The sequence below is a fragment of the Dermacentor andersoni genome, chromosome 4, assembly GCF_023375885.2.
Source record: "Dermacentor andersoni chromosome 4, qqDerAnde1_hic_scaffold, whole genome shotgun sequence".
Classification (NCBI taxonomy): domain Eukaryota; kingdom Metazoa; phylum Arthropoda; class Arachnida; order Ixodida; family Ixodidae; genus Dermacentor; species Dermacentor andersoni.
This window is the reverse complement of record NC_092817.1, coordinates 171,785,172-171,807,237: the sequence shown is the minus strand read 5'-3', so window position 1 is coordinate 171,807,237 and position 22,066 is coordinate 171,785,172. Positions and strand designations below refer to the sequence as shown.

General features: G+C 47.6%; 1 protein-coding gene across 1 annotated transcript in view; it reads right to left on the bottom strand.

Moving 5' to 3' along the window:
- Positions 1–3,148: 3,148 nt before the first annotated feature.
- LOC129384876 (neprilysin-2-like) overlaps positions 3,149–22,066 on the bottom strand; it is a 59,118-nt gene continuing 40,200 nt past the window's right edge. Inside the window, exons 2-5 of the mRNA XM_055070462.2 lie at positions 21,666–21,835; positions 18,148–18,302; positions 12,902–13,184; positions 3,149–5,179 (exon numbers count right to left, since the gene is read on the bottom strand). Of these exons, the coding sequence (XP_054926437.2) occupies positions 3,149–5,179; positions 12,902–13,184; positions 18,148–18,302; positions 21,666–21,835 (2,639 nt within the window). The remainder of the gene's footprint in view (positions 5,180–12,901; positions 13,185–18,147; positions 18,303–21,665; positions 21,836–22,066) is intronic.

Here is a 22,066-nt window from a genome sequence, read left to right as displayed (position 1 = left end):
CGCCTTATCTGAGCACCGCGAAAGGACGGGACATAGAACAAACTGGGCCTAGGTATCTGTAATCGCCATTGAAAAGTAATTATCGACACGTATGCTACTAGAAACACGGCGCACACAAATCACACATCGCCAGATAAAACGGGCACGAGGCAATCCGCCCGATATTTGCTGCACTCGTTGCACCATCTACTTTATACATAGGCCACTGTCATAGCCTTCAATATATATTGGGAGCAAGGTACTCAGATATACTTCGAAACATGAAATATATTTATTATATTTAGTTGGCGAACGTGTGTTCTATTCCAAATATGTCCTTTCCTTGGCGGACTGGTTTCCGCCGAACACCATAGCCATCTAACCAGCCTGTATAGCGTGTCACTGCCAGATGCTACGTCATGCCAAAGTCAAAATGCCTCCAAAGCCATCTGTCAAAAGAATTTACAGTAGCCTTCTCCGACTCGTCCAATCCTTTGTCATATGCCACATTACCTATGTTGCTGCGTACCTCAACTGGTACCGGGCTGAGCAAAACAAGATCGACACCCTCATACGAGGTATCTACAAGCAAGCACTTGGTCTCCCACATTGCACCAGCACTGAACTCTTCAACCAACTGGGAGTTCACAATCACCTTTCCGAACTCATTGAAGCCCAACAACGCTCTCAGCTTGAACGGCTCACCCTTAGTGAAACGGGGCGCTTTATTCTGTCCACGCTTGGCTTCACCTACCATCAGCAACAGGGCCCCAAACAACCGATCCCGAACGACATCCGTAGCTGGATCTACATAGACCCTATCCCTAGATATATGCACCCTGAATATAACAGGGCCCGGCGCCAAGCTCGGGCCGGAGCTATCATAAAAGCCCTTGCCCACGTACCTGGCGTCACATTTGTTGATGCAGCCCAATACTCCCATGGCACAAGATTTGTGGCCGTTGTCACACGCGATGGAGTCCTACACCACGCCTGCAGCGTCACTACCCCCTCTGCGGAGACGGCTGAAGAGGTGGCCATCGCCCTAGCCGCTTTAGATCCCACCTGTCACACCATAGTGTGTGACTCTCGCTCAGCCGTTACTAACTTCAGCAAAGGCCGTATTTCTCCCCAAGCTCTTCGCATCCTCTGCCAGGCACCACACTCTAAAGACAGCATAATCTCCCTAACATGGATCCCGGCCCATGCCGGCCCTGTCCACCCACACCTCCCCAATCTCAACGAGGTCACCCACTCCATTGCGCGAGGCCTAGTCTACCGCGCCGGAGTCACTGGAGATGAGTTGGGCACCAGGGACAGTATGACAACTTATAACGATCTCGTGAAGGCATTTTACCTCAGTCGCCGAATCTTCCCCCCGCCTCACCCAAAGTTCAGCCGGGCGCAGGCTACCACCCTGCGTCTATTACAAACAAACACGTACCCTTCACCCGCCCGCCTCAACCTTATATTTCCGGACGTCTACACTACCCCCAACTGCCGGTGCTGTGGAACTCACCCGGCTACACTTGCGCATATGCTATGGGAGTGCCCAGCACAGTACACCCAGACTAACACCACGACTCTCTCGTCGAGGTTGCATGAGGCTCTGCGGAGCTCCGCCCTCGACGACCAAACCTGGGCGACCCAGCACACCCGCGAGGCGGCGCCGAGGCAAGCCCTCGACGTCCCTTCGTGGGAGGCTTAGGCCCGGCCATCATAAAGTGCTGGTTCTACAATAAAAGTTTATTCCTCCTCCTAGTACTTTCGAACAGAATACGTTCATGCCTTCTGATCAGTGTCCAAGGAAGTCGTTTACTTTCCATCTTTTTCGCTGTGTGCAATTGAGCGTAGTAGAATGAATTGCATAGTAACGCATTCCGATGTATAACTTCAGCATTGCGGTTACCAACATGCACCAGGGACGCCACCATTAAGGCAATCGCAGCGTTAAAGCACCTGGTCGGGAAGCTTCCTGCAGCTCAGTCGCTGCGACGTGCATTCATTTCAAAGAGGAAGCCGCAGAGTGGCGAAGCCGAGGGAATAAGAGAGGCTCACAGTCACAGTTATCACTTTCAGCAGGCGCCGAACGCAGTGAGCAGAATGTCCTTCGCTGCAAAGAGGCTTCACGCCAGATGCTATGTCATGTAAAACTCAACATACCCATAAAGTGTCCTGTCAAGTACATCACCAGATAAGTGAGATTGCATTCTCGTTATGCCGAAGCAAGGAACATCTTACGCGCAAAATCTACACTGATATTTTACCTCAGATATTTTTTTTTTTCCTGCGACCACCGCTTTTGACACAACCGCAGGAAACCCGCGTACGGGAATACTGTGCGATGTGGACTGGTTAAGGCTGCTCTCGGACGCCTGATTCTGCACAACAGACCCATCAGAGGAGTCGAACTGAAGTGGTCGCCACACGGAGTACCTACCTTTGGTGTATTACAAGAAGTGGACGTTTTCGCGGCAGACACGTTCTAGTTCGCAGATCAATTCTGTACGGTTTGATAATTTCAAGTTTGAAGACATTAGTCCGAAGCCACTGTTTTCATGTTGCAAACAAATTTTGCATACGAGAAACGCAGACAAATATAGAACAGCTCCGCAATTTATACAAGAGTAAATCACTTAATATCAAGCACATCAAAACAAGGGGACTCGTCGAAAATACAGAGCCGGTCGCTTACATCTTCGCAAAACCTTACGTTAGGCCATTCGTCACGACATCGAAAAATCACGCCTCGTACACGAAGGATCATTTAGCTTCCTACAGCAACCATCAAGATTCTGGATTCTAACGATAAAGAAAAACAAGCTAACTCAGTTCAGCGCATTAAACATCTCATTCACTGAAATATAGTCAGTGTCACAGCATTCGCGATACAGGGCGCACGTCTGCACGTAAGTTCTGCATTGGCAGGATCATGCACACGGTAGAGGCATCGACTCATACTTCACAGATGAGCACTCAGTTGTAAAAACATAAAGCAATAGTAAACAAATTATGATAACACGGGTGACAGAAACAAACTCTTTGAAGTAGCAGAGGGTAGGGTAAACACGTCCACTTAGCGTTTTCTTTATGGTAGTTCATCATTTACTCTTAATCGCAAAACGAGCGTAGGCATTCCAGAATAGTACGCATTCATCCACTCCGCAGATCAGAAGAAACTGCACGTTTTCTCCGGGTACATGGCGGACCCCTTGGAGCAAGAGAACGCTTCAGCGAAGGCGGCAGAGCCACGCACAGCTTTGTTGCAGTCGGCTGCGGAAGGATTTCTCTCTCCACGCTGTGAGCAGGTCATGTAGCAAAGGGTCAGGAAAAAAACCTTGTCTTCGGGCAGTGCGTGATCAATCGGCGGACGCGTCTCGTTGGATTTCGCGTAAGCAGCGTAGGCGATCTCCATAGCCGGAATCTCGGGAAACACGCTCGGCAGTCCCTCTTCCTTGAGGCAGCCATCTTTTGCTTGGTAGGCGCGCATCGTAGACCACGACTTGATGGAATACGCCAGGCCATGATGAGGATGCCACTTGAGGCCTTCGCTGTCTATCGTCTTCACCATCTGCAAGGCTATGGAAAACCCGAGCCCACCATACAACATCGCCCGCGTGCCGTGTGGGTAGAACAGCGGTCTCGAAACTGCTCCGATTGCTACGTCTACGCTGTTCATCATATAATTAAAGAGCAGGTACTTGGGCGAGTTGTTTCCGGGAATTTCGAGTACGTACTCGTAGCCAGGCACTCTGTCGTTCAGCTTCGGCACCAACAGCCGCGATTTCACCCAGTAGTCTCCATAAGACTTCTCGTTATCAGGGAAATCAAAGTAAACGGACTCGAGTGCGTCGTTGCGCATAAATTCAGGCGGCGGCCACAAACGGTTCGCCAGCCCTGACACCTTCTGACCGAACATTCGTTTGCTTCCGACATCGAGCCAGCTGGAGGCATTGACTTTTTCGAAAAAATTATCCTTGAGGCTGTCAAAAACGTTTGTGATAGAGTCAACGTCATTGGGCTGTAACCGTGACACGACGTACAAGGACAGGACAAGTGCCTTGTAGGACATCTCGACATTAGTGGCACAGAAGACCGGGTGGTAGAACGTGAACCTTTCGCCACCTCCGATCTGAGCATGTAGCAGCCTATAGCTGGCAACAGTCGCATACTGCTGAATAACATGCCAAGACAAATGACGCAGGAGGTCTTCGTTGCTGTAGTTCGCGAAGATGCTACCAATCGCTTGCAGGTAACGGACATCATCTGTAATCACTATATCACTGCTATTCAGTGCTGAGTCGAGCTCCATCTTGGCATTCAGTTCTTTAATCCAGTCCTCAGATGACAATGGCTTCGTGTGTCGTTCGATTTGTCCAAGGAAAAACACCGCAGAAGACTTTGGGTGTGTGTTGTAGGCACTGGCCAGCAACGTCAGTATGTTGGCCTCCATGTCAGCTACTTTCGCAATGTCTTCATTGCTGGCGGCAGGCCCTGAGCTGTTAAGGACGACAGACTCGAAATCCCTCCAATACTTGGCGTAATTCCCGCTTGACATTACGCTCACGTGGTTCTTCAGGAATATCGTGATAAAGGGACTGGGCGAAATTGTAACTGCCCGTGTCGATCCTAGATTTCGTGTTCTGACCACAAACCAGAACGCCGCTTGAAAGTCAATGTCGAGAGCGATGAGCACGCTGAGAGCTGTCACGTTTGACTCGGGTCTCCCCGGCCAGCGTAACCCGTAACGGTGGAGCAAATTGATAAATGTGTCCACCGACTCGCCGAATATTGGTCCACCGGCCATGCAAGTGTCATACATGGCGCGGACTTTCCTCCCCACAGGCAGCGCGAGCGTCCCAATAGTGAGGGTTGTGTTGAATCCCTCGTACCAGGCAAACCTCATTTCGTCCAACGTGGACTTCACGTAGTCGCGATACCTGCTGTCTGGTAACCAACGGGAGCACACGTGGCCGTAGAGATCTTGGCACGGGTCAATGCTCGTGTTAATGGCATGCAATAGCAAATTAGCGTGCGTGAGGCAGTCCCCCGTGTGACAAAGCTTCTGTCCGCCGAGTTGTCGTTCGTGCCTGGTCAAAAGAATGCCTACAGCAACCAGGGCGACAATTACCAGGGCTAGGGCAGCGATCGTGACCTCCAAGGTTCTTTTAGTGACCCGTGTCATCGCCTGGGTCAATACCTGAAAAAGAGCGTTTCACAAATCAGACCGAGCGATAGCACAGTAAGGACTATGCTGTACCCTGCCAATCTTTATTGAATGTATATCGGCATCAGATATGCGGAGTGGCAACTCCGGAGTTGGAATGATTCCAGGATATTTCTACGTTTATAAACAGGTGGAGTGGAATAAGCATGGTGTGATGTTACCTGCCGAGCAGATGGAATGGTAATAAAATGGGAGCCGGAAATCATGGATTGGAAGTCTGAATGGAATGGTCACATAGTACTGTAGCAATAAATGTTTGTTTTAGGTAATACTGGAAAGCTACAAAGCCGGTGAATTTACCATTTAGAATAAACTTGACTACGCCAATATATGCATTTCTCCTAGCGGTTATTACAGTGTCCAAGTCTATAGGATTACCTCTGCCGCTGTAATTAAACGCAGCACGGCATTCTGCACTTCTGAAGACCCGGAAGACTTTGTGCGTTAGACAAGGTCGAAGTGCGTGTAAACACAGCAGCTTCTAGTTATGATCGGTTAAGTGAGAGCAGGCTTGAACCTCCGAAACAAAGATGAGGATCAAGAACGACTTCGAATATAGATACACCTGGCGCGAGCCCACGGTGATTTAGAGCGCGTGCCTTGTTTTGCTTTCTTTTTTCTTTTTTCGCGCACTTTTGAGTATTCATAAAGTGCGATAAAATGAGATATGAGAGGTGACCTGGAAAAAAACCGCTCGCTAAGTGCCGGTAGATGTGAAACAAAGAACATTGCCTTGTAAAATTTAGCTTTTGCATTAGTAAAAAAAGTAACAGAATACTCTACGTGATTGCACGACAAGTGGTGCAGTCGTGAACTAACAGGTGTTCATCCAAAGTGAGGCTAACTTTACGGATTAGGAATGGGCAGGTGTAGGCTAGCACTTAAAGAACTGGCGTACCACGATGTCCTAAATCAGAGTCATGTTTGCCTTAATTATAAATTGAAGAAAAACCGCGTAAACTCGAAGACGCGTAATTTCACTTATGTAAGCCTCCGCCGTTGTAGATGCAGTTATTACGCCAAACGTCTTTCAGTTCGCTCACCAGAGGGGATAGCTTGCTAAACACCACAGAGAACAGCATGTTATACTGTTATGACTCAGGAAACGTGACTGTGCCCGCATCGACATGGGGATGGATACCATCACATTTTATTATCAGGTGTTCTATTGTTTCTACAGATTTACCACACACAGTACATGTGTCTTCTTCGTTAAATTTCTTCTTATAGCTGTGCGTTCTATGACATCCTGACCAAGCTTCAAATAGTAGGGCACTGCCTCTTGAGTTATCATAAAACCTTTCATTTATGATCTGCTGTTTCCAGTATCGATATAGTTCAACACTATGCTTCTTTTCCATTAAATTTATCCAATTTTTACCTTCCGCGATTTTAACCTGTCGTTAATTGCTCTTTCTCCATCTTCGTGTCTGGCATACTTAGTGGTTAGCTTCCTAGTCCTTTTCCGCCGTTGTGAATCAATGCTCTTTCTGTACAGGTATTTAAATACCTTAGCTGCCCGCCTGTTATCGTCGAATTTCCTCAGACGTTTTTCGTATAGTATTTTACTCTGAGCTTCCCGTGCTTCGAACGATGCCCAGCCCATATCCCCCTCTACTGCCTCGTTTGTGGTTTTCCCGTGGGCACCTAGTGCTAATCTTCCAACAGGGGCGCTATAACGTAAATCTATTCCAAACTTTTCTATTCCAATTCTGCTATCAGCCCTGCACGATTGGTGCAAAACTTTTTTCGACCACCCCCACTTCACCTGTCTGTCAGGCGGCATCACGAAAACCGCGATACCTCCCCATCTGATATGATGTGTACACACTGATTGTGCATGATTTGACAGAAGAAAGAAAAACAGTTATTTCTTATTTGACCCCTTTTCGCCATTAGTCCTCAGCTATTGGTAAAAAGTTTTCGGGCTGCACCCACTTCACCTGCCTGTCACGCGACGTCACAAAACCGCAAGAACTCACCGCGTCAAAGTGACGTGTATGCGATAAAGATGTATTAATATGCCGAACAAAACTGAATTTTCTTCGGAATAGCCGCAGGCTGCCCCGTTCCGAAAGGAATAGAAGACGGCTGCCGCCGATCGCTCAGTCGCTGGCTACTCGCACCTGCCGGAGAGCATGGGTGCATTTGCGTATAATAAAACTTCCTGCGTGGCCGTGTAACGTTTTCGAGAAATTTCGGCACGTTTACGCCCTCATTCTGCCAACTCTTATTTGCTGAGGGTCCGTTTTAGCGTCATTCTTGAGCTTCCGTTGCATGCCGCCGCGATTTTCGACCAGCCACCGCAAGCTAAGTAAGGGAAAGCCAACCAATCGTAGCCGCCGGCACCACCCTCTTCATCCGGTTATCGACTTTCAGTGCAGCGGCTCAGCCCCATCGAATCCCTCTCCACTTGAGCGTTCTCCTCGCCTCTTGTCAGCCAATTAGATACGACAAGCCGCTCAGTGTAGGCAATGATATTCGTTTTTCAAGCAAACAAAAGCGACCTCCTATGAACGAGGAGAGCGTTTGATTGGTCTGTTCAGACAACCCTGTGGGTGACCGCCCGGTGCCTGCGTCGGTGGTTACGCAAATTTGACGTCAGGAAATTGGAATAGAAACATATTGGAATAGTTTTACGTTATAGGGCCCCAGCTTTCTGATTTACTTCTAGTATCGGCTGAACTTCTGCAGTTAAGTACAGGACCGCATTACCGAAAGTAAGCCCCGGCACCATTATTCCTTTCCAAATACCTCTCAATAATTCATACCTGTTGTACCCCCGCAATGCCCTATGTTTCATTATCCCGGCATCTCTTCGCCCTTTTGCTATGAAAGACTGTTCGTACTTTTCCGTGTACATCTGCCCTTTGTTTATCCATACCCTGAGATATTTGTATTCGGGCACTCGGGGTATTTCATGGCCTTGAATTGTAAGCTCCTGATAAGTTGTATCGTTGAAGAGCATCCCACCGGGCTTAGCTGCACTAAAACTAAAACCTAGAGTGTCTCTTTCGTCTCCACTTGGCTATTTGCTAACAGTACAATATAGTCCGCATACATTAAACCCAGTAGTCCTTGCCTAACAACCTTTACGCATAATCTGTACGACAGATTATACCCTAGATTGCTTCCTTGTAGCATTTTTTTCCATACTTGAAGAAAACGAGTAAAAACGAGTAAAAACGAGTAACAGCACCAAACAACGGGACGCGATCGAAACAGACGAAGCGATGACTTTCAACCAATGTTTTATTGCGTACATAGAAATATACAGAAGGGCTCGAATAGGAAGGAAAGAGAGGAGATCATATCATAGTAGGAATATATTCCTAGGAAGATAGCCACGACAGAGAATGTAAAAACAGCACAACTAAATTGTCGCTGTCGTTCACGTGCAAGATACGCGAGCTTCTTCTCGAGGAGCGATATCGAAGGAACTCCCCCGCACATATGGTCTTCCGTGTCGCTACAAAGTAATTCGCATATCACGTGCACGCTCGTCACCATGGCACCTTAGTATTTTGCGTTTGTCAAACAGTGCACAACCACCACAGCGGAAGCTATGCGCGGCTAGGTGGCTGTCGACACTGCCCCCCCCCCCCCCCCCTTCGTTAAACTGGAATGTTCTATGAGGCGGTCATTATTGCAACGGTCAGCTTGGCCGATGCAGCATCGACCGCATGACAGGCAGATGTCGTACACAGCATTGTGGCAGCAACCATCACGCTTTTCAATGTGTTTCTTGTCACACGTGCGGGGCCCCGTGTCTGCCCTATTCACTTTTTTGGTACATACTGGAGAATTCGCTTTTTGCCGAAAAAAGAAAAACAACACTAATGCCTGCCCAATGTGCTACCTTCTTTATACGATGAGGCATTTGGTGCAAATAGGGAATGACCGCGGTTCTTGAATGCGAATTTGTGCCTTTTTCATTATTACGTTTATGAGGTTTTGGCTCTTTTAAGGCTGCTAAAAGACATTCGGCAAAGGTTTGTAAGCCTCCGTCGTTGTAGATGCAGTTTTGACGCGAAACGTCTTTCAGTTCGCTCACAAGATAGCTTGCTAAACACCACAGATGAACAGCATGTTATACTGTTATGGCTCAGGAAACGTGACTGTGCCCGCATCGACATGGGGATGGATACATCGCCATGTCCCCTGGGGATGAATACATGGGCATGGATATGGGGATTGATACATCCCCTTTTGAATCGAAACGAAAGACGATATGTGCGGGAGAGTACCTTCGATATCGCTCCACATGCGTATTTTGCACGTGCATGATGGCGGCCATTTAGTTGTACTGCTTTTGCATTTACCGCCGCGGCTATCTTGCTGACAATGTATTGCTACTATGATATTATCTGCACTCTTTCCTGCATATTCGAGCGTCTGTATATATTTCTGTGTGCGCAATAAAAGGTTGGTTGAAAGTCAGCGTTTCGTCTGTCTCGGTCAAGTCCGGTTGTTCGGCTCTGTTGGTCGTTTTCTTCAGACAGCATACCCATGTTTGTATTCATTATGGTTTTTAAAAGGCCTAGAGAGAGAGAGAGAAAGAGAGCCATTTCTTTCGCTTTGATTTTTATATGTTGGGAATAAAAAATTGGCTTCGGAAAAGGGGACTGCATGTAAGATTGTCCCCACAGATGAATATATTTTAGAGATATATTAATTCAAAGGCCTTAATATATTTTGCAATCTCAATATCAATAATATATTTTGTATGTTATGCAATAATGCCACATATTTGTTATTCCTAACCCGCGCAGCTAGCACATGCATGTTGACGCTATTTGACAAGCAACGCAAAATTTTTGTAATAATGTTTTATGTACTTTTTGCCTAGTCATATTACACATGTAATTATCTTGAGTACTCAGCGTCGGTTCGTGTATGTGAAATTAGATCCCCTAAATGGGTGCTATACTAAATAGACACGTGCTTTGCAATCCGAGTATTTCGCGAAATGCCGCTCTTGTGCGCTCGTAGTCGTTTTCACAGCTGATAGGCAGCTGAATTTTAGCTGAAACCAAAACTTAGGAAAGGCTCCTTTAAAGATCGGTGGATATTGGAGAGGTTACAGGCAACACCGCGCAGTAGCGGTTACAGCTGGGCCGCGAAGCATGTTTTTCATGCAAGAAATTGTAGTTATCTCTAACGTTGTTAATAAGTCAAAAGCATGCTTCTTTTTTTCACGAGGCATACAAGGGGGCACAAGAGTAAACAACTGTAGAGCAAGCGTTCGCCTTTCTGGAATTGCAGAAATGAAAAGAATCAGCTCAACCAGTCCACGAGTGGGAATGGTAAACTCTCACCATTCCGAGGAATTAAAAGGAATGAAATTTTAAAGGATTTGCGCTCTTCGGAATAGAATGGGAATTGAATGGAGAGCCCTACTCCGCAATTCAGATCGGAATTAACAATTTCGGGCCGCAGGATCTGTGACAGAACTTTGTATACGATATGTCGCGAAACTTGGACGTTCCTCGCCTATATAGAAGCGTTGCAAATAACTACTGAAACTTTTTTTCTCCATTCTTATGCTCTATACGAGGTTTGTAGTACGTCTCTCCGATGCCCTCGGTGAACTAAACAAGGTAACTTGTTTTTGTATGTTTAAAGTTAGGGGTATGTTATGGGCATTGTGTAGGCGAAGCTCTAAGTGTGTGAAGTAATTAGCACCTTAGCAGTAAATTACGCATGCAAATGATTCGAGGCGTTATGGGCGTGTTTTACAAACATGCTAGGAACAGTGCTAGGAGAATATGTATTTATGAATTGGTACCTTTATTAAAAAAAAATCATCGACATAGTTTAAAACTCCCTCAAAGAAAGATCATCAAAAGATCCCTCAAGAGAAAAGCTTATAACAGCTGTGTCTTACCAGTACTCACCTACGGGGCAGAAACCAGATGCCTTACGAAAAGGGTTCTACTTAAATTGAGGACGACGCAACGAGCTATAGAAAGAAGAACGGTGGGTGTAACGTTAAGGGGGGACGTAGATAAGAAGAGAGCAGATTGGGTGAGGGAACAAACGCGAGTTAATGACATCTTAGTTGAAATCAAGAAAAAAAGTGGGCATGGGCAGGGCATGTAGCGAGAACAGAAGATAACCGATGCTCATTAAGGATTACGGACTAGATTCCAAGTGAAGGTAAGCGTAGCAGGGGGTGGCAGAAAGTTAGGTGGACGGCTGAGATTAAGAAGTTTGCAGGGACAACATGGCCACAATTAGCACATGGCCGGTATAGTTGAAGTATGGGAGAGGCCTTTGCCCTGCAGTAGGCGTAGCCAGGCTGATGACGATGATCATGATGACGGCGATGATAAGAAGAAGACGATGATGATGATGTGGGCCAGGTTATAAACTATGCAAACACATGCGGGTACCTTTAAAAAGTGCGTGATCTAATTACAGGCAGCTTAAGTTCTTATTGTTTTTGCTCCAAAAAATGGAGTCGTTGGAAATTTGGTCGTGATTCTAAAATGTCGCATAAGACTGCTCTCTTTTTTTGCTGCATTGAATGCGAAAACTTGCGTGCAATTCATTGCCGACGCACAGGTCGCCGCAGTACAGCTTGTATATATAACCATGTGCACAAAACTTTGTCCCAAATTTTGTCCCTTGTAGCGGGTGGGTCGTAAAACCAGGTGCGTGAAAACCGGAAATTGTTTGCAAGAGTTATATAGGAAATATATGAAGGACGCTTAAGCTGTGCCTTTAAATGCGGAATGCGATAGCATTCATCGATCCCTGACTGCTTTTCACGCTTCCGGACAACTGCAGCTTATGTAACCGTAATATTTACGGGCAAACGCTGGCGACAAAATCTATGCACGAAGGCGAGTTCTCTGGTAAAAACGCGGCCGCTTGCGTGGGCTGCTCTTCTCTTATTGTTTCACATGGTTGATATTTTAGTCTCGGAAAATTTAACATAAAAGGCACGTGCTGTCGGTGATTTGTTTCATGACATTTGTTTGTAGACGCCATTGACAAACTAGACAGAAATAACTTTGCAAAGAACGTAAGATAAGGTATCAGTAATTTTAGTGATAGAACAACTTTAGTGCCATATCGAATATGCGTGAGCCGGTGTTTTTTTTTTTTTTTTTTTTGCGAAAAGATGGTCTACGCTGGACGCGGGACGCCAGATTTTCTGCGACACGCAGCTCTTGACACTATCACGTTAGAACTAAACCAGGTAGAAAGCATAGTCTATTATACTAAATTATGTTGTAGACGGCTAGGTCGCAACGTTGAAGCCCGCCTTTTATCGTCGCGGTGAAATATGGCGCCAACGTTCTGTTGCAGCAAGACTGACATTCCTGATCGGCGTCTCCGCAAACGACCAGCATTGTGAACGAAAGGGGCAAGCAATGCTTGTAAACGTGTTAACTGACCTCACCACAAAACGGCTGCACCAAACATTTCTACATTGCTTGTTGCGAAAAGACAAACTGAAGAATATTTGCCGCTCTTCATGCCTTGAGAGACTTGTCTCTCTGATAATAGGGTTATTGCAAAATAAAATATAAAGCGAAAGTTTTCAGAAGGTTTCTATTACAAATGTCGCTGCTCGAAAGTATAAATCTCGCTCCTCCGAAGATTGCTCCAAATCACAATTGATTGGTAGTAGCAATACAAGTTTCATAACGTGGTGCAGACGCCGTCCGTTTCTGGGACACTCACCGAGGACCGGCCATCGAGCACGCTTTCCAAGCGGCCGCGGCTCCTGGTCGTGACGCCCTTGGTGGGATATCCACAGCTGGGATATCCTTCCGGGTATTCCAGTTCCTCGTTGAGTGGACACACCGAGCCCTGGTCGCGCGCTTTCACCTCGGTAGCCCGTGGCTGCTGGTCGCGCGACGCCAGAGCGTTCCGCTTGGAGACGGCCGTGCGAGTAGGTGCCATCTGGTCGGAATCAATGATGACCCGTACTTCCTGTCTTGGCCCCGCTCCGTCTAGGAACCGCCTGCGGACACGAAGACACCGCAGACACACAAAGACGAACCAGGTGAAGCAAATGTGTGGCTGCAGCAGCGCGACGTAACTTGTCAGAGCGTTTCGCATAGCAGAATCGTATTGTGTGCAAGAAACCAAGGCAAGCGCTACCACTACATTTAAATGTGGACCCATATAAACACATGCCTTAAACCCTGCATTAGTGACACTTACTTTGTCACCAATACAGTGCGTCGTTATACGGCTTTCGTGTTTTACAGCGAAGCTGGTAGCCTCGGGTTGGTCGGGATTTTTGTGTCTGCATGCGTGCCCTTTGCTCATAAAAAATGTGGGCCGGTCACAGAGAGTGCAAAGAAGCGGAAAACACACAGTGAGCTGCTTCGCCAAGAGGTATCACATGACGCGATCAGGTGACACCATCCCTTCATGAAAACGCCATCGTGTGAGGTCCCGTTTGACATAATGAGTTCATCAAATTCCGTCATAACGCCGATATGTCATCGCACAACTTTAGGCGTGATCACGCAATCACGTGACGTTTCACGTGCATTAGCAATGACGTTACGCCATCATGGGTCCACCCCGGATCTCCGCTGCTTCCCCATGAGGCATCCCACGACATCATCAGGTGACAATTTCTCTGGACGATGACAGCATCACATGACGTCACCAGGCCATATTGCAACGCGAAAAAGCCGTGATCATGTAACGCAATGTTTCATGTGATGATATCATCAAGCGACTTGTGGCGTGATGAAGTCATCACGCGACGTTTGAGGTGATGACGTAATCACGTTTTGTCACCATGTAAAACGCGTCGTCACGTCTTGGTCACATGTGTGTTGCTACTATAGGATGTTAACGCTGCATTTTCCGCTTCGTGGCGCACATAATAATTTATTATTTATACAGAACACTCCCCCTCAGCAGTTGTAGTGGCGACTTCCCACAGCTTCACTGGACGTCCACTTTCGCAGGGCCGGGATAGCGAGTCATTATTCTCGCTATGCCAAAGGCCGCAATTACTTCTACCCGGAATCAACATGCTTATGTTAACAATTTTCATATTTACACGAAATATTTTAATTACTTACTATATTAAACTATTGCGATAGAAGCAGGCCTCCGTCTACACTTACATTGTCACCAATGCAGACCGTCGTTACATATTGTGTGTTTTCTTACCTGCACCGAATTTCAAAAAAAATTGCCTATGGCAGATAGGAATATTCTGATCATTGAGATAAATTACTCGATGCTGCGCGAATTACTTCTGCGAGAAATTAAAATGCATAATTACCCGAATAATTTCCATAATTACATTATCTTAATTATTTACTTTGGGGCGCATATTTCAATCTAGCAATAGTAGCTTTAGTTTGTAAAGCATGGTTGACTGGTTGACCGCATAGACGAGGGGTTTGTGTCTTGTGACGATCAGAAAATGACGGCCCTCGACAAAGTGTCGAAAATGCTTTACCGCAAGGCATGCATCCAGGAGCTCTAGCACAAAGGCACTGTACCATCTTCGTGCAGGCTTGAGCTTCATTGAAAGAAAAGGCGAGAGGACGCATCCGCCATAGTGGAGGTTTGCGCGTCAGGCCTGGAGAGTACAAGCAGTGTAGCCTTGGCGAGCACGATTTTTACTCGAGTGAATGCCTCGATAGACTCTTCAGGTCATTTCAAGGTGGATTATTTGTTCTTTATTGGCAGCATGGCGTCGAGAGGAGCGTATAGTTGAGCGCATCTTGAGATGGTGTGGTACTAAAAGTTTACGAAGTTTACGTTATGGGGGCAGAGAGAAATCCTGTATGCCATGAACCTCATCTGGCAGCGCCTTAATACTGCAGGGGTTGACCAGATCTCCCAGGAACTCAAGTTGCTTCTCTCGCAGTTAACACTTCATTGCGTTCATCGCGACCCCGTGGCTTGCCAGTCGGGAGAACAGCATTCTAAGATGCCCCATCTGCTCGTCAGGAGAGAAACTAAAACGAGCAAGTCATCCACGTAAGCTAATATGAAAGCAAACCCTCGTGTGAGCAAGTCTTTGGAAACACTGGCCGGCACGGCGAAGGCCAAAAGGTATAGGAATGGATTCGAAGACGCCAAACGGGGTGGCTAAGGCGGTCTTCGGTATACCGTCTTCGGTGTACAACGTCAATCTTTCAGAACATCACCACGCCATGAAGGGCAGCCGTAAGGTTCTGGGTGTTTGGGAGATGATACCTGTCAGGAACTGCTATTCTGTTTAGTGCACGATAGTTACCGCAAGGTCGCCAGTGCCCCGTTTTCTGAGGAACAATATGTAACGGAGACGCCCAGTCGCTTGAAGAAGGTCGTACAATGCCTCTAGCATGTGCTCGAAGTCTACTTGCACGATTTTTGGTTTATCAGACGCCAATCGACGTGAAGCAACAAGTACGAACGGACCGCTTGTTATGATATGGTGGCGGACGTCGTGTTGTACAGGTTTCCTCCAATCAGGGAGTCGAGAGGGTCTAGAAAATTCTCTAAGCAGTGCGGCGAAAGTACCGTCGTTGACAGTGGTCAGCTTTGCAACGAGCCTTCGCCTGCTACTGACATGTGAGTCATACGGTCAAGAAGCTGTCGACGCTTGACATCGACCCCGACGCCATGACTCATTCCGAAGTAAGCTCCAATTACCGCGCTGTGGACATTGGCAACTAGAAATACCCAGTGGAAAGATCGGCGTAATCCCAAGTTCAGGAAGAGCAATCGCTGCGTGTTGCAATTTTCGTGCCGGTTACCTCCGGACCGTAGGAAGTTGGTGGCGTTTTCATGACTGCCTCAGCAGGTGCCCGGAGCGCCGGCAAAACCCAAGCGCGAGTGCATGCAGCAGGCGTCTGCGAGGCTCTCCTGCTGCGACGATAGCGCTGCCTTGACCGAGGTGCAGCCGCTACAACGTGAATGCCCATAATAATCTCTGGGGTGACTCGCAGTGCGACGCACGAGGTCGAATAATTGAAAACTTTATTTTCTGTATTGGTACGGTTCTGTTGAATAAAAAGAATTCCATCTTGTATACTGACAGGCAAAAAACGCACTAGTCTACTACATAAGAGTAACGTCTGCAGCAATAATGCCGTAATAAAAATGAAAGGTATTAAAAATGCGTACAAGGGTGGCCACTTTTCCATAGTTCTAAACCTAAACAACCAACCAAGTTGAACGGCTTGTACATATACCACGTATGAAAAGCGACACAGCCGACTGGGAATGTTTTGGAAAATGTACACATTTGAAGCGAAATCACTTCGCAGCTTTTAGCATAGATGATGCAGTGGCGTACTTCGCAGCTTTTGTTATTGAGGCTGCATAAAAATGCATCCCACAAACAAATAGAAGGCCCCGTAGGCGATGCGTCCCTACGTGGAATGAGGAATACATGGAGGCGCGTAAACACAAAAGCAAACCCTGGAGAGCTTCACGAGAGTCTTCAACTGTTGAAAAGCTGCAGGGAAAACGAACATGCCGACAGGCGAAAAGGAATTGCTGAGAGAAGTACCTAACGAGCCTCAATCCAGATGAGAAAACACAGATGAGAAAAAACGAACAACCCTTCCCCTACCAGAAAATAGGGGTAAGCGAAGCTTGTCCTGCGCGCACCTGACCTTCGTCATGGGTAAGTAACCCGCAGATAACGCGGTCGAATAGCTTCGGCCTCCCGCTCGCTCAGTTCGGGATCCTCTCGTTGCTGTCGGAATGCCTGGGCTCGCGTAGCTGTAGCGGCTGGGTCGGCGCGCGCCGCGTGCGAGCCCTTTCGCGATCGACTTCTCGCCGCGCCTCGTCTAAAGGCCGAGCGATTTTCCGGCAAAAAAGGAGCGACCGGTCGCCTGGCGGCCAAACCATAGCTGTTCGCCGCTGATCAAGCCGGGCTCGATATCCTCGCGGTCGTCAGCCGCGGGCGGAAGCAGCGAACGCAGGCGAGTAGCACAGACCAATCAGGGCTCGACTGCATCCGACTTCCGGTTAAAATAATGGCGGCGGTGGCCTGGCGGCCGCCACCTGCTTTTCGTTACTTGTGCGTGCAGCACGTCGAAGGGACGCCGCCGTGTCGCCGCGTTGACGCTTACCGTCGAAAGTTCGCCAGTAAAGTTTGCTCCGTGCGGGTCGGCCTTAAAGCTGCCCGTTCCTCGGGGGAATGCACAACACGTGGACGTCCCATCCGTTTTTCGAGACTGAACTCAACGGAAACGAAGCCGTCGTAGCGCGCACAATACCCTTTCCAGTCCTGTCCCTCCCCGACGGAAGTGAAACGGCTCTGATCGGTTGCGCACGCGGCGTGAGCGCGAGATTATGCAACGGGAACCCTTGCTAATGCCTAACGCTCCGCGCCGGCGCAACTGTCAAGTCATGAAAGCACCCTCTCCCGCAGCTCCTCTGCTCTGGGAGCAATGTTTTTTTTTTCTTTTCTTTTGCGTGGCACCGAATTTTGTGAGCCAATACAAGCTTTGCTTGTTTAGCCCAGTCCCCATGCACCCTCTCTTATTGGAAACAATCCACTACGAATAGTGAGCGAGCACGACTGCAAAATTTGAGCGAGAGATTCCCACTACGTGTAACGTCAGTTAGGCGTCTAAGTTTTTAATACGTAAATGAATGTAACTTCTGCGTTTGGCTACGTCATTTCTCTACTCTTCGCTCCCACACACCAGCTGCAGCAAGCGCAATTAGTTTCATGCACCCTAATATGGCTGCGTCACAGATACAGCCTACAAGAAACCTTCCTTTTTAATTCATGCTGCCTCATTCTTGAGCGAACGTTGCACCTATCGTGTTCCGCTCAATGGCTGGTTTAGCAGTCTTTCGCTTTCTTTCGGTTTACTTTGCTGTCCCGGACCGTTTAGCAATGACAAATGTTTTTGTAACGCATTCTTCATATGCATAATATTTGTGAGCTGTTGTTCCCGAGTAGTGAGAGATGAGTTCGTGTGCTCGAGCCCGATCCTTACCCGATCTTAGTCGTAGTGAAGTCCACGTCTTTGTCCGTTTTGGCGCCGTCGTTGACGCCTGCCTGCTGCCGCTGCTTGGTGCTGGTCAGAGGGTCGTGACTAGCCACTGTTCTTTCGAAGCCCGCTGCTTCGTTGTCAGGCACCGTTGCTCGCTTCTGCCGCAATGAAATGATTTCGACTAAGCCTTGTAAACAGCGCCTAATTTCCCACCAAAAAAAAACCCAGACCAATTGACCGAGAGGACAGGCACCTTTCATTTACCACATATCTGCTATATCCTATACCCAATATCACCTGATAAGTTCGGCTGAAGGCGCCCCATCCCTGTAACACCAAACATCCAAGGGGGCCAGAAATTCACGCTACCATGTAAGTTTGCATGAATCAACAGTGCTACAAGAGCTCAAGACGCGTCCCATTGTCGAAACGTTGGCTACAGCGACATTCCTTGTCCCTCACTGCTTTGAATATGTGCTTGGTTGTTGGGGGCACCCCTGCCCGTACGACAAATGCTAAATGGGTAGAAGCAGAACAGGAGAATGGAAAGACAGTAAAGAAGTTAGGAGATATTTAGAGAGGCACATTCGATGCGGAAGTTTTGGAAATTAAATGCGAATACAAGCTAACTGAAGCGTTGAGAAAACAGTTAGGAAATAAAGGATTACGGCCCACCGTCACGTGATCCAAGCCAAGGGAGCAGGGCCGCTATAACGTAAAACTATTCCAAACTTTTCTATTCCAATTCTGCAGTCAACCCACCGCGATTGGTCAAAAAGCTTTTTGGACCACCCCCACTTCACCTGTCTGTCACGCGACGTCACGAAAACCATGATAGCTCTCCATCTGATATGACGTGTACGCACTGATTCTGCATAATTTGACCGACCAAAACAAAGATAGTTATTTCTGATTCGACGCCTTTTTGCCATTAGCCCTCGGCTATTGGTCAAATGGTTTCGGGCTGCACCCACTTCACCTGCCTCTCACGCGACGTCACAAAACCGCACGAACTAACCACGTCAATGTGACGCGTATGCATGAAAGATGCATTAATATGCCGAACAAAACTGAACTTTCTCTGAATAGCCGCAAGCTGCCCCGTTCCGAAAGAAATAAAAGATGGCTGCCGGCGATCGCTCCGGCACTGGCTACTCGCCCCTGCCGGAGAGCATGGGTTTATTTGCGTGTAATAAAACTTTTTGCGTGGCCGTGTAACGTTTTCGAGAAATTTCGGCAAGTTTACGACCTCGTTCTGTCAACTCTTCTTTGCTGACGAACCGTTTTAACGTCATTCTTAAGCTTCCGTTGCATGCAGCCGCGATTGTCTACGAGCCCTATCAAGCTACGTAAGAGAAAGCGGACCAATCGCAGACGCCGGTAACACGCTCTTCATCCGGTTATCGATGTTCAGTGTAATGCCTTGGCCCCATGGAATCAATCTCCACTTGAGCATGCTTCTCGCCTCTTGTAAGCCAATTAGATAAGAGAAGCCGCTCACTGCAGGCAATGTTATTCGTTTTTCAAGCAAAGAAAAGTGACCCCCCATGAACGAGGGGAGCATTTGATTGGTCTGTTCAGACAACCCTGCGGGTGACCTCCCGATACTTGCGTCGGCGGTTACGCAAATTTGACGTCAGGAGATTGGAATAAAAACATATTGGAATAGTTTTACGTTATACGGCCTCAGGTCAACAAACTAGAGTTAGGAGGCGCTTCTGCACGATACCACGTAAAGAGTGACCATTTCAACTTTCTCAGCAGGCAAACATTGGCCTGTGATTGTACTAGTCTTAATCAAAGCTGAACAGAAGCAAAAAGAAATGAAGAGTGTATTTGTTCTTCAATACAGCGCAGCCCTTCGAGACCATCTCGCATTTCCTGTTAACAATTTATGCTCAATGAGCACACGATTGCACTGAATTCCACGCCTACCTCTTAAATGTTCCGACATAAACCGATCAACGCTTCTATCTATTCTATTATTCTAATTAGCTGAGCTACGCGATGCAGAAGCTGGACGCGGAGTTTTGGACGCGGAGTTACGTTCACTCGAGGGCGTGGCAGCGCTCTCCCGTGCCGCCGAGTTTCTCCCCATGTGGACATTCATACGGCATGTGCGGACATCTTTCTTTAATTTACCTATTACAATGATTCATGCAAGTGTAACCGCTAAAAAGTTTATTAACCTATTCTAGTTAATTAGTGCACTAAGTGCCTGGTCTGAACCGTTCGCTGACGTCCACTCGCACTTACATCACGGCTTCATGTGAGTTATACTTTTATCGCAAAAAGCTTATTGTTCTTATATGAAATGTCTTGTACATCCACAATGTACAAGATGTACAAGATGTACAATGTACGACCCTCACAGTAGCAAGATTCTAGCACGGCTTATGGCCCTTTATGCAGTGTCATCTGTGGAGTATCGCAGGGCCGTTCAGTGTCACGCGCAACGAACAGGTTGCACGATAGCTCCCATGAGCGCGCATCCTGCTTTCACCGGCGCTTAACCATTGCAGTGCGAATTGACGAATGCACACGAGGCACACGCAGGTATCTTTAGTTTTTATACAAGTGAAGCCCGAAAGAGGGAGAGCACTGGCTCCCGCGACAAGCAGAGTTCAGTGATCGATACGACAAATCTAGGGTCAGTACGTAGCTCTCTTCAGGTGGGAGTCACGATGGAAGCTCGCAACGTAAGAATGAGCTGGCAATTTACCTGTGCAACGAAAGGCTTACCGACCGCATGCGCTAAACTTAGAGATGTTTTTTTGATAATATGAAACCTGCGGACATGTTATGTAAAAGTGGATTCTGTTTTCCAATTTTCATTCATTACTATTCGGGCAAGTGAGAATGGAAGAGAACGATGGAAAACAAAGTAGATTGTTACATCTGCGCTGCTTCAGTACGACTGACGGAAATGGCAACTTATACATTCCCGCCACCTATTATCCAAGCCCAGAATAAAGAAATCTTTCATGGAAGGAGCTTTACAGAGGAGGGGACTGTAGAATTGTTTCGAGATCTAAGCTCTCGGGTAGCGTTAATATGATAATCATTGCGATAATCATTGCGGCGAATCGTACACGCGGGTACCGCCTTCCTCATCCGATAATCTACACGTACTTCGACTGTGCTAGATAACACCCATAGAAATCATCTCCACCTCTGCACGCTCGTCGTCTCTGATTGGTCAATTAGATAAGAGAAACGTGCAAATGCAGGCAATTCTATTTTCGTTGGCGGCAAGCAAAAATGAACTTCTATAAATGAGGAGAGTGTTTAAATGGGTTGTTCAAAGTAAGCCTTTCTATCATCGCCCGATGCTTGCGTCAGCCGTCACTTTAAGTTGACATCAGTTGATTGGAATGAAATTAGAATCAAATAGTTTTATGTTATATCACCGATGGTCTATATTACGAGCAGATCGGAGTTAGTACAACGACTTTCCGGCTTGTTTGAACTATATTACGCACAGTAGCTGGTTCCGTGTCGAGGCCCGAGTGCCTGCTTACCTCCTCCTGCTTGTCGACGGAGCCGTACTGTGTCCCGTACCTGGCACGTCCCGTCCTGCGTACTCCGTGACCACGTGCTGTGTCTTGTTCCGGGGCTACCAATCTCTCGTGATGCAAGCCGTCCGCGTCGTAACCGGGACGCGCGGACGATGGGGAGCCGGACGAGAGCGCTGAAATAGCCGACAACGGGGAAGCAGATGAAGGTGGGGAAGCGGCTGACGGGGGGGGTAGCGGGCGTAAACGTGGCCAAAGTCTGTTTAAAGCCGTCGTTCGGTTGTTTCTTGCGGCCTTTGGGGCTATGATGGCGCAGCGTTATCAGATGCGGTGCGGTGCGGTCCTCGTCAGCCGTGGACGGCACACTCGGCGATGGCGAAAGTAAACCTTGCCGTTGATGTGGTCGC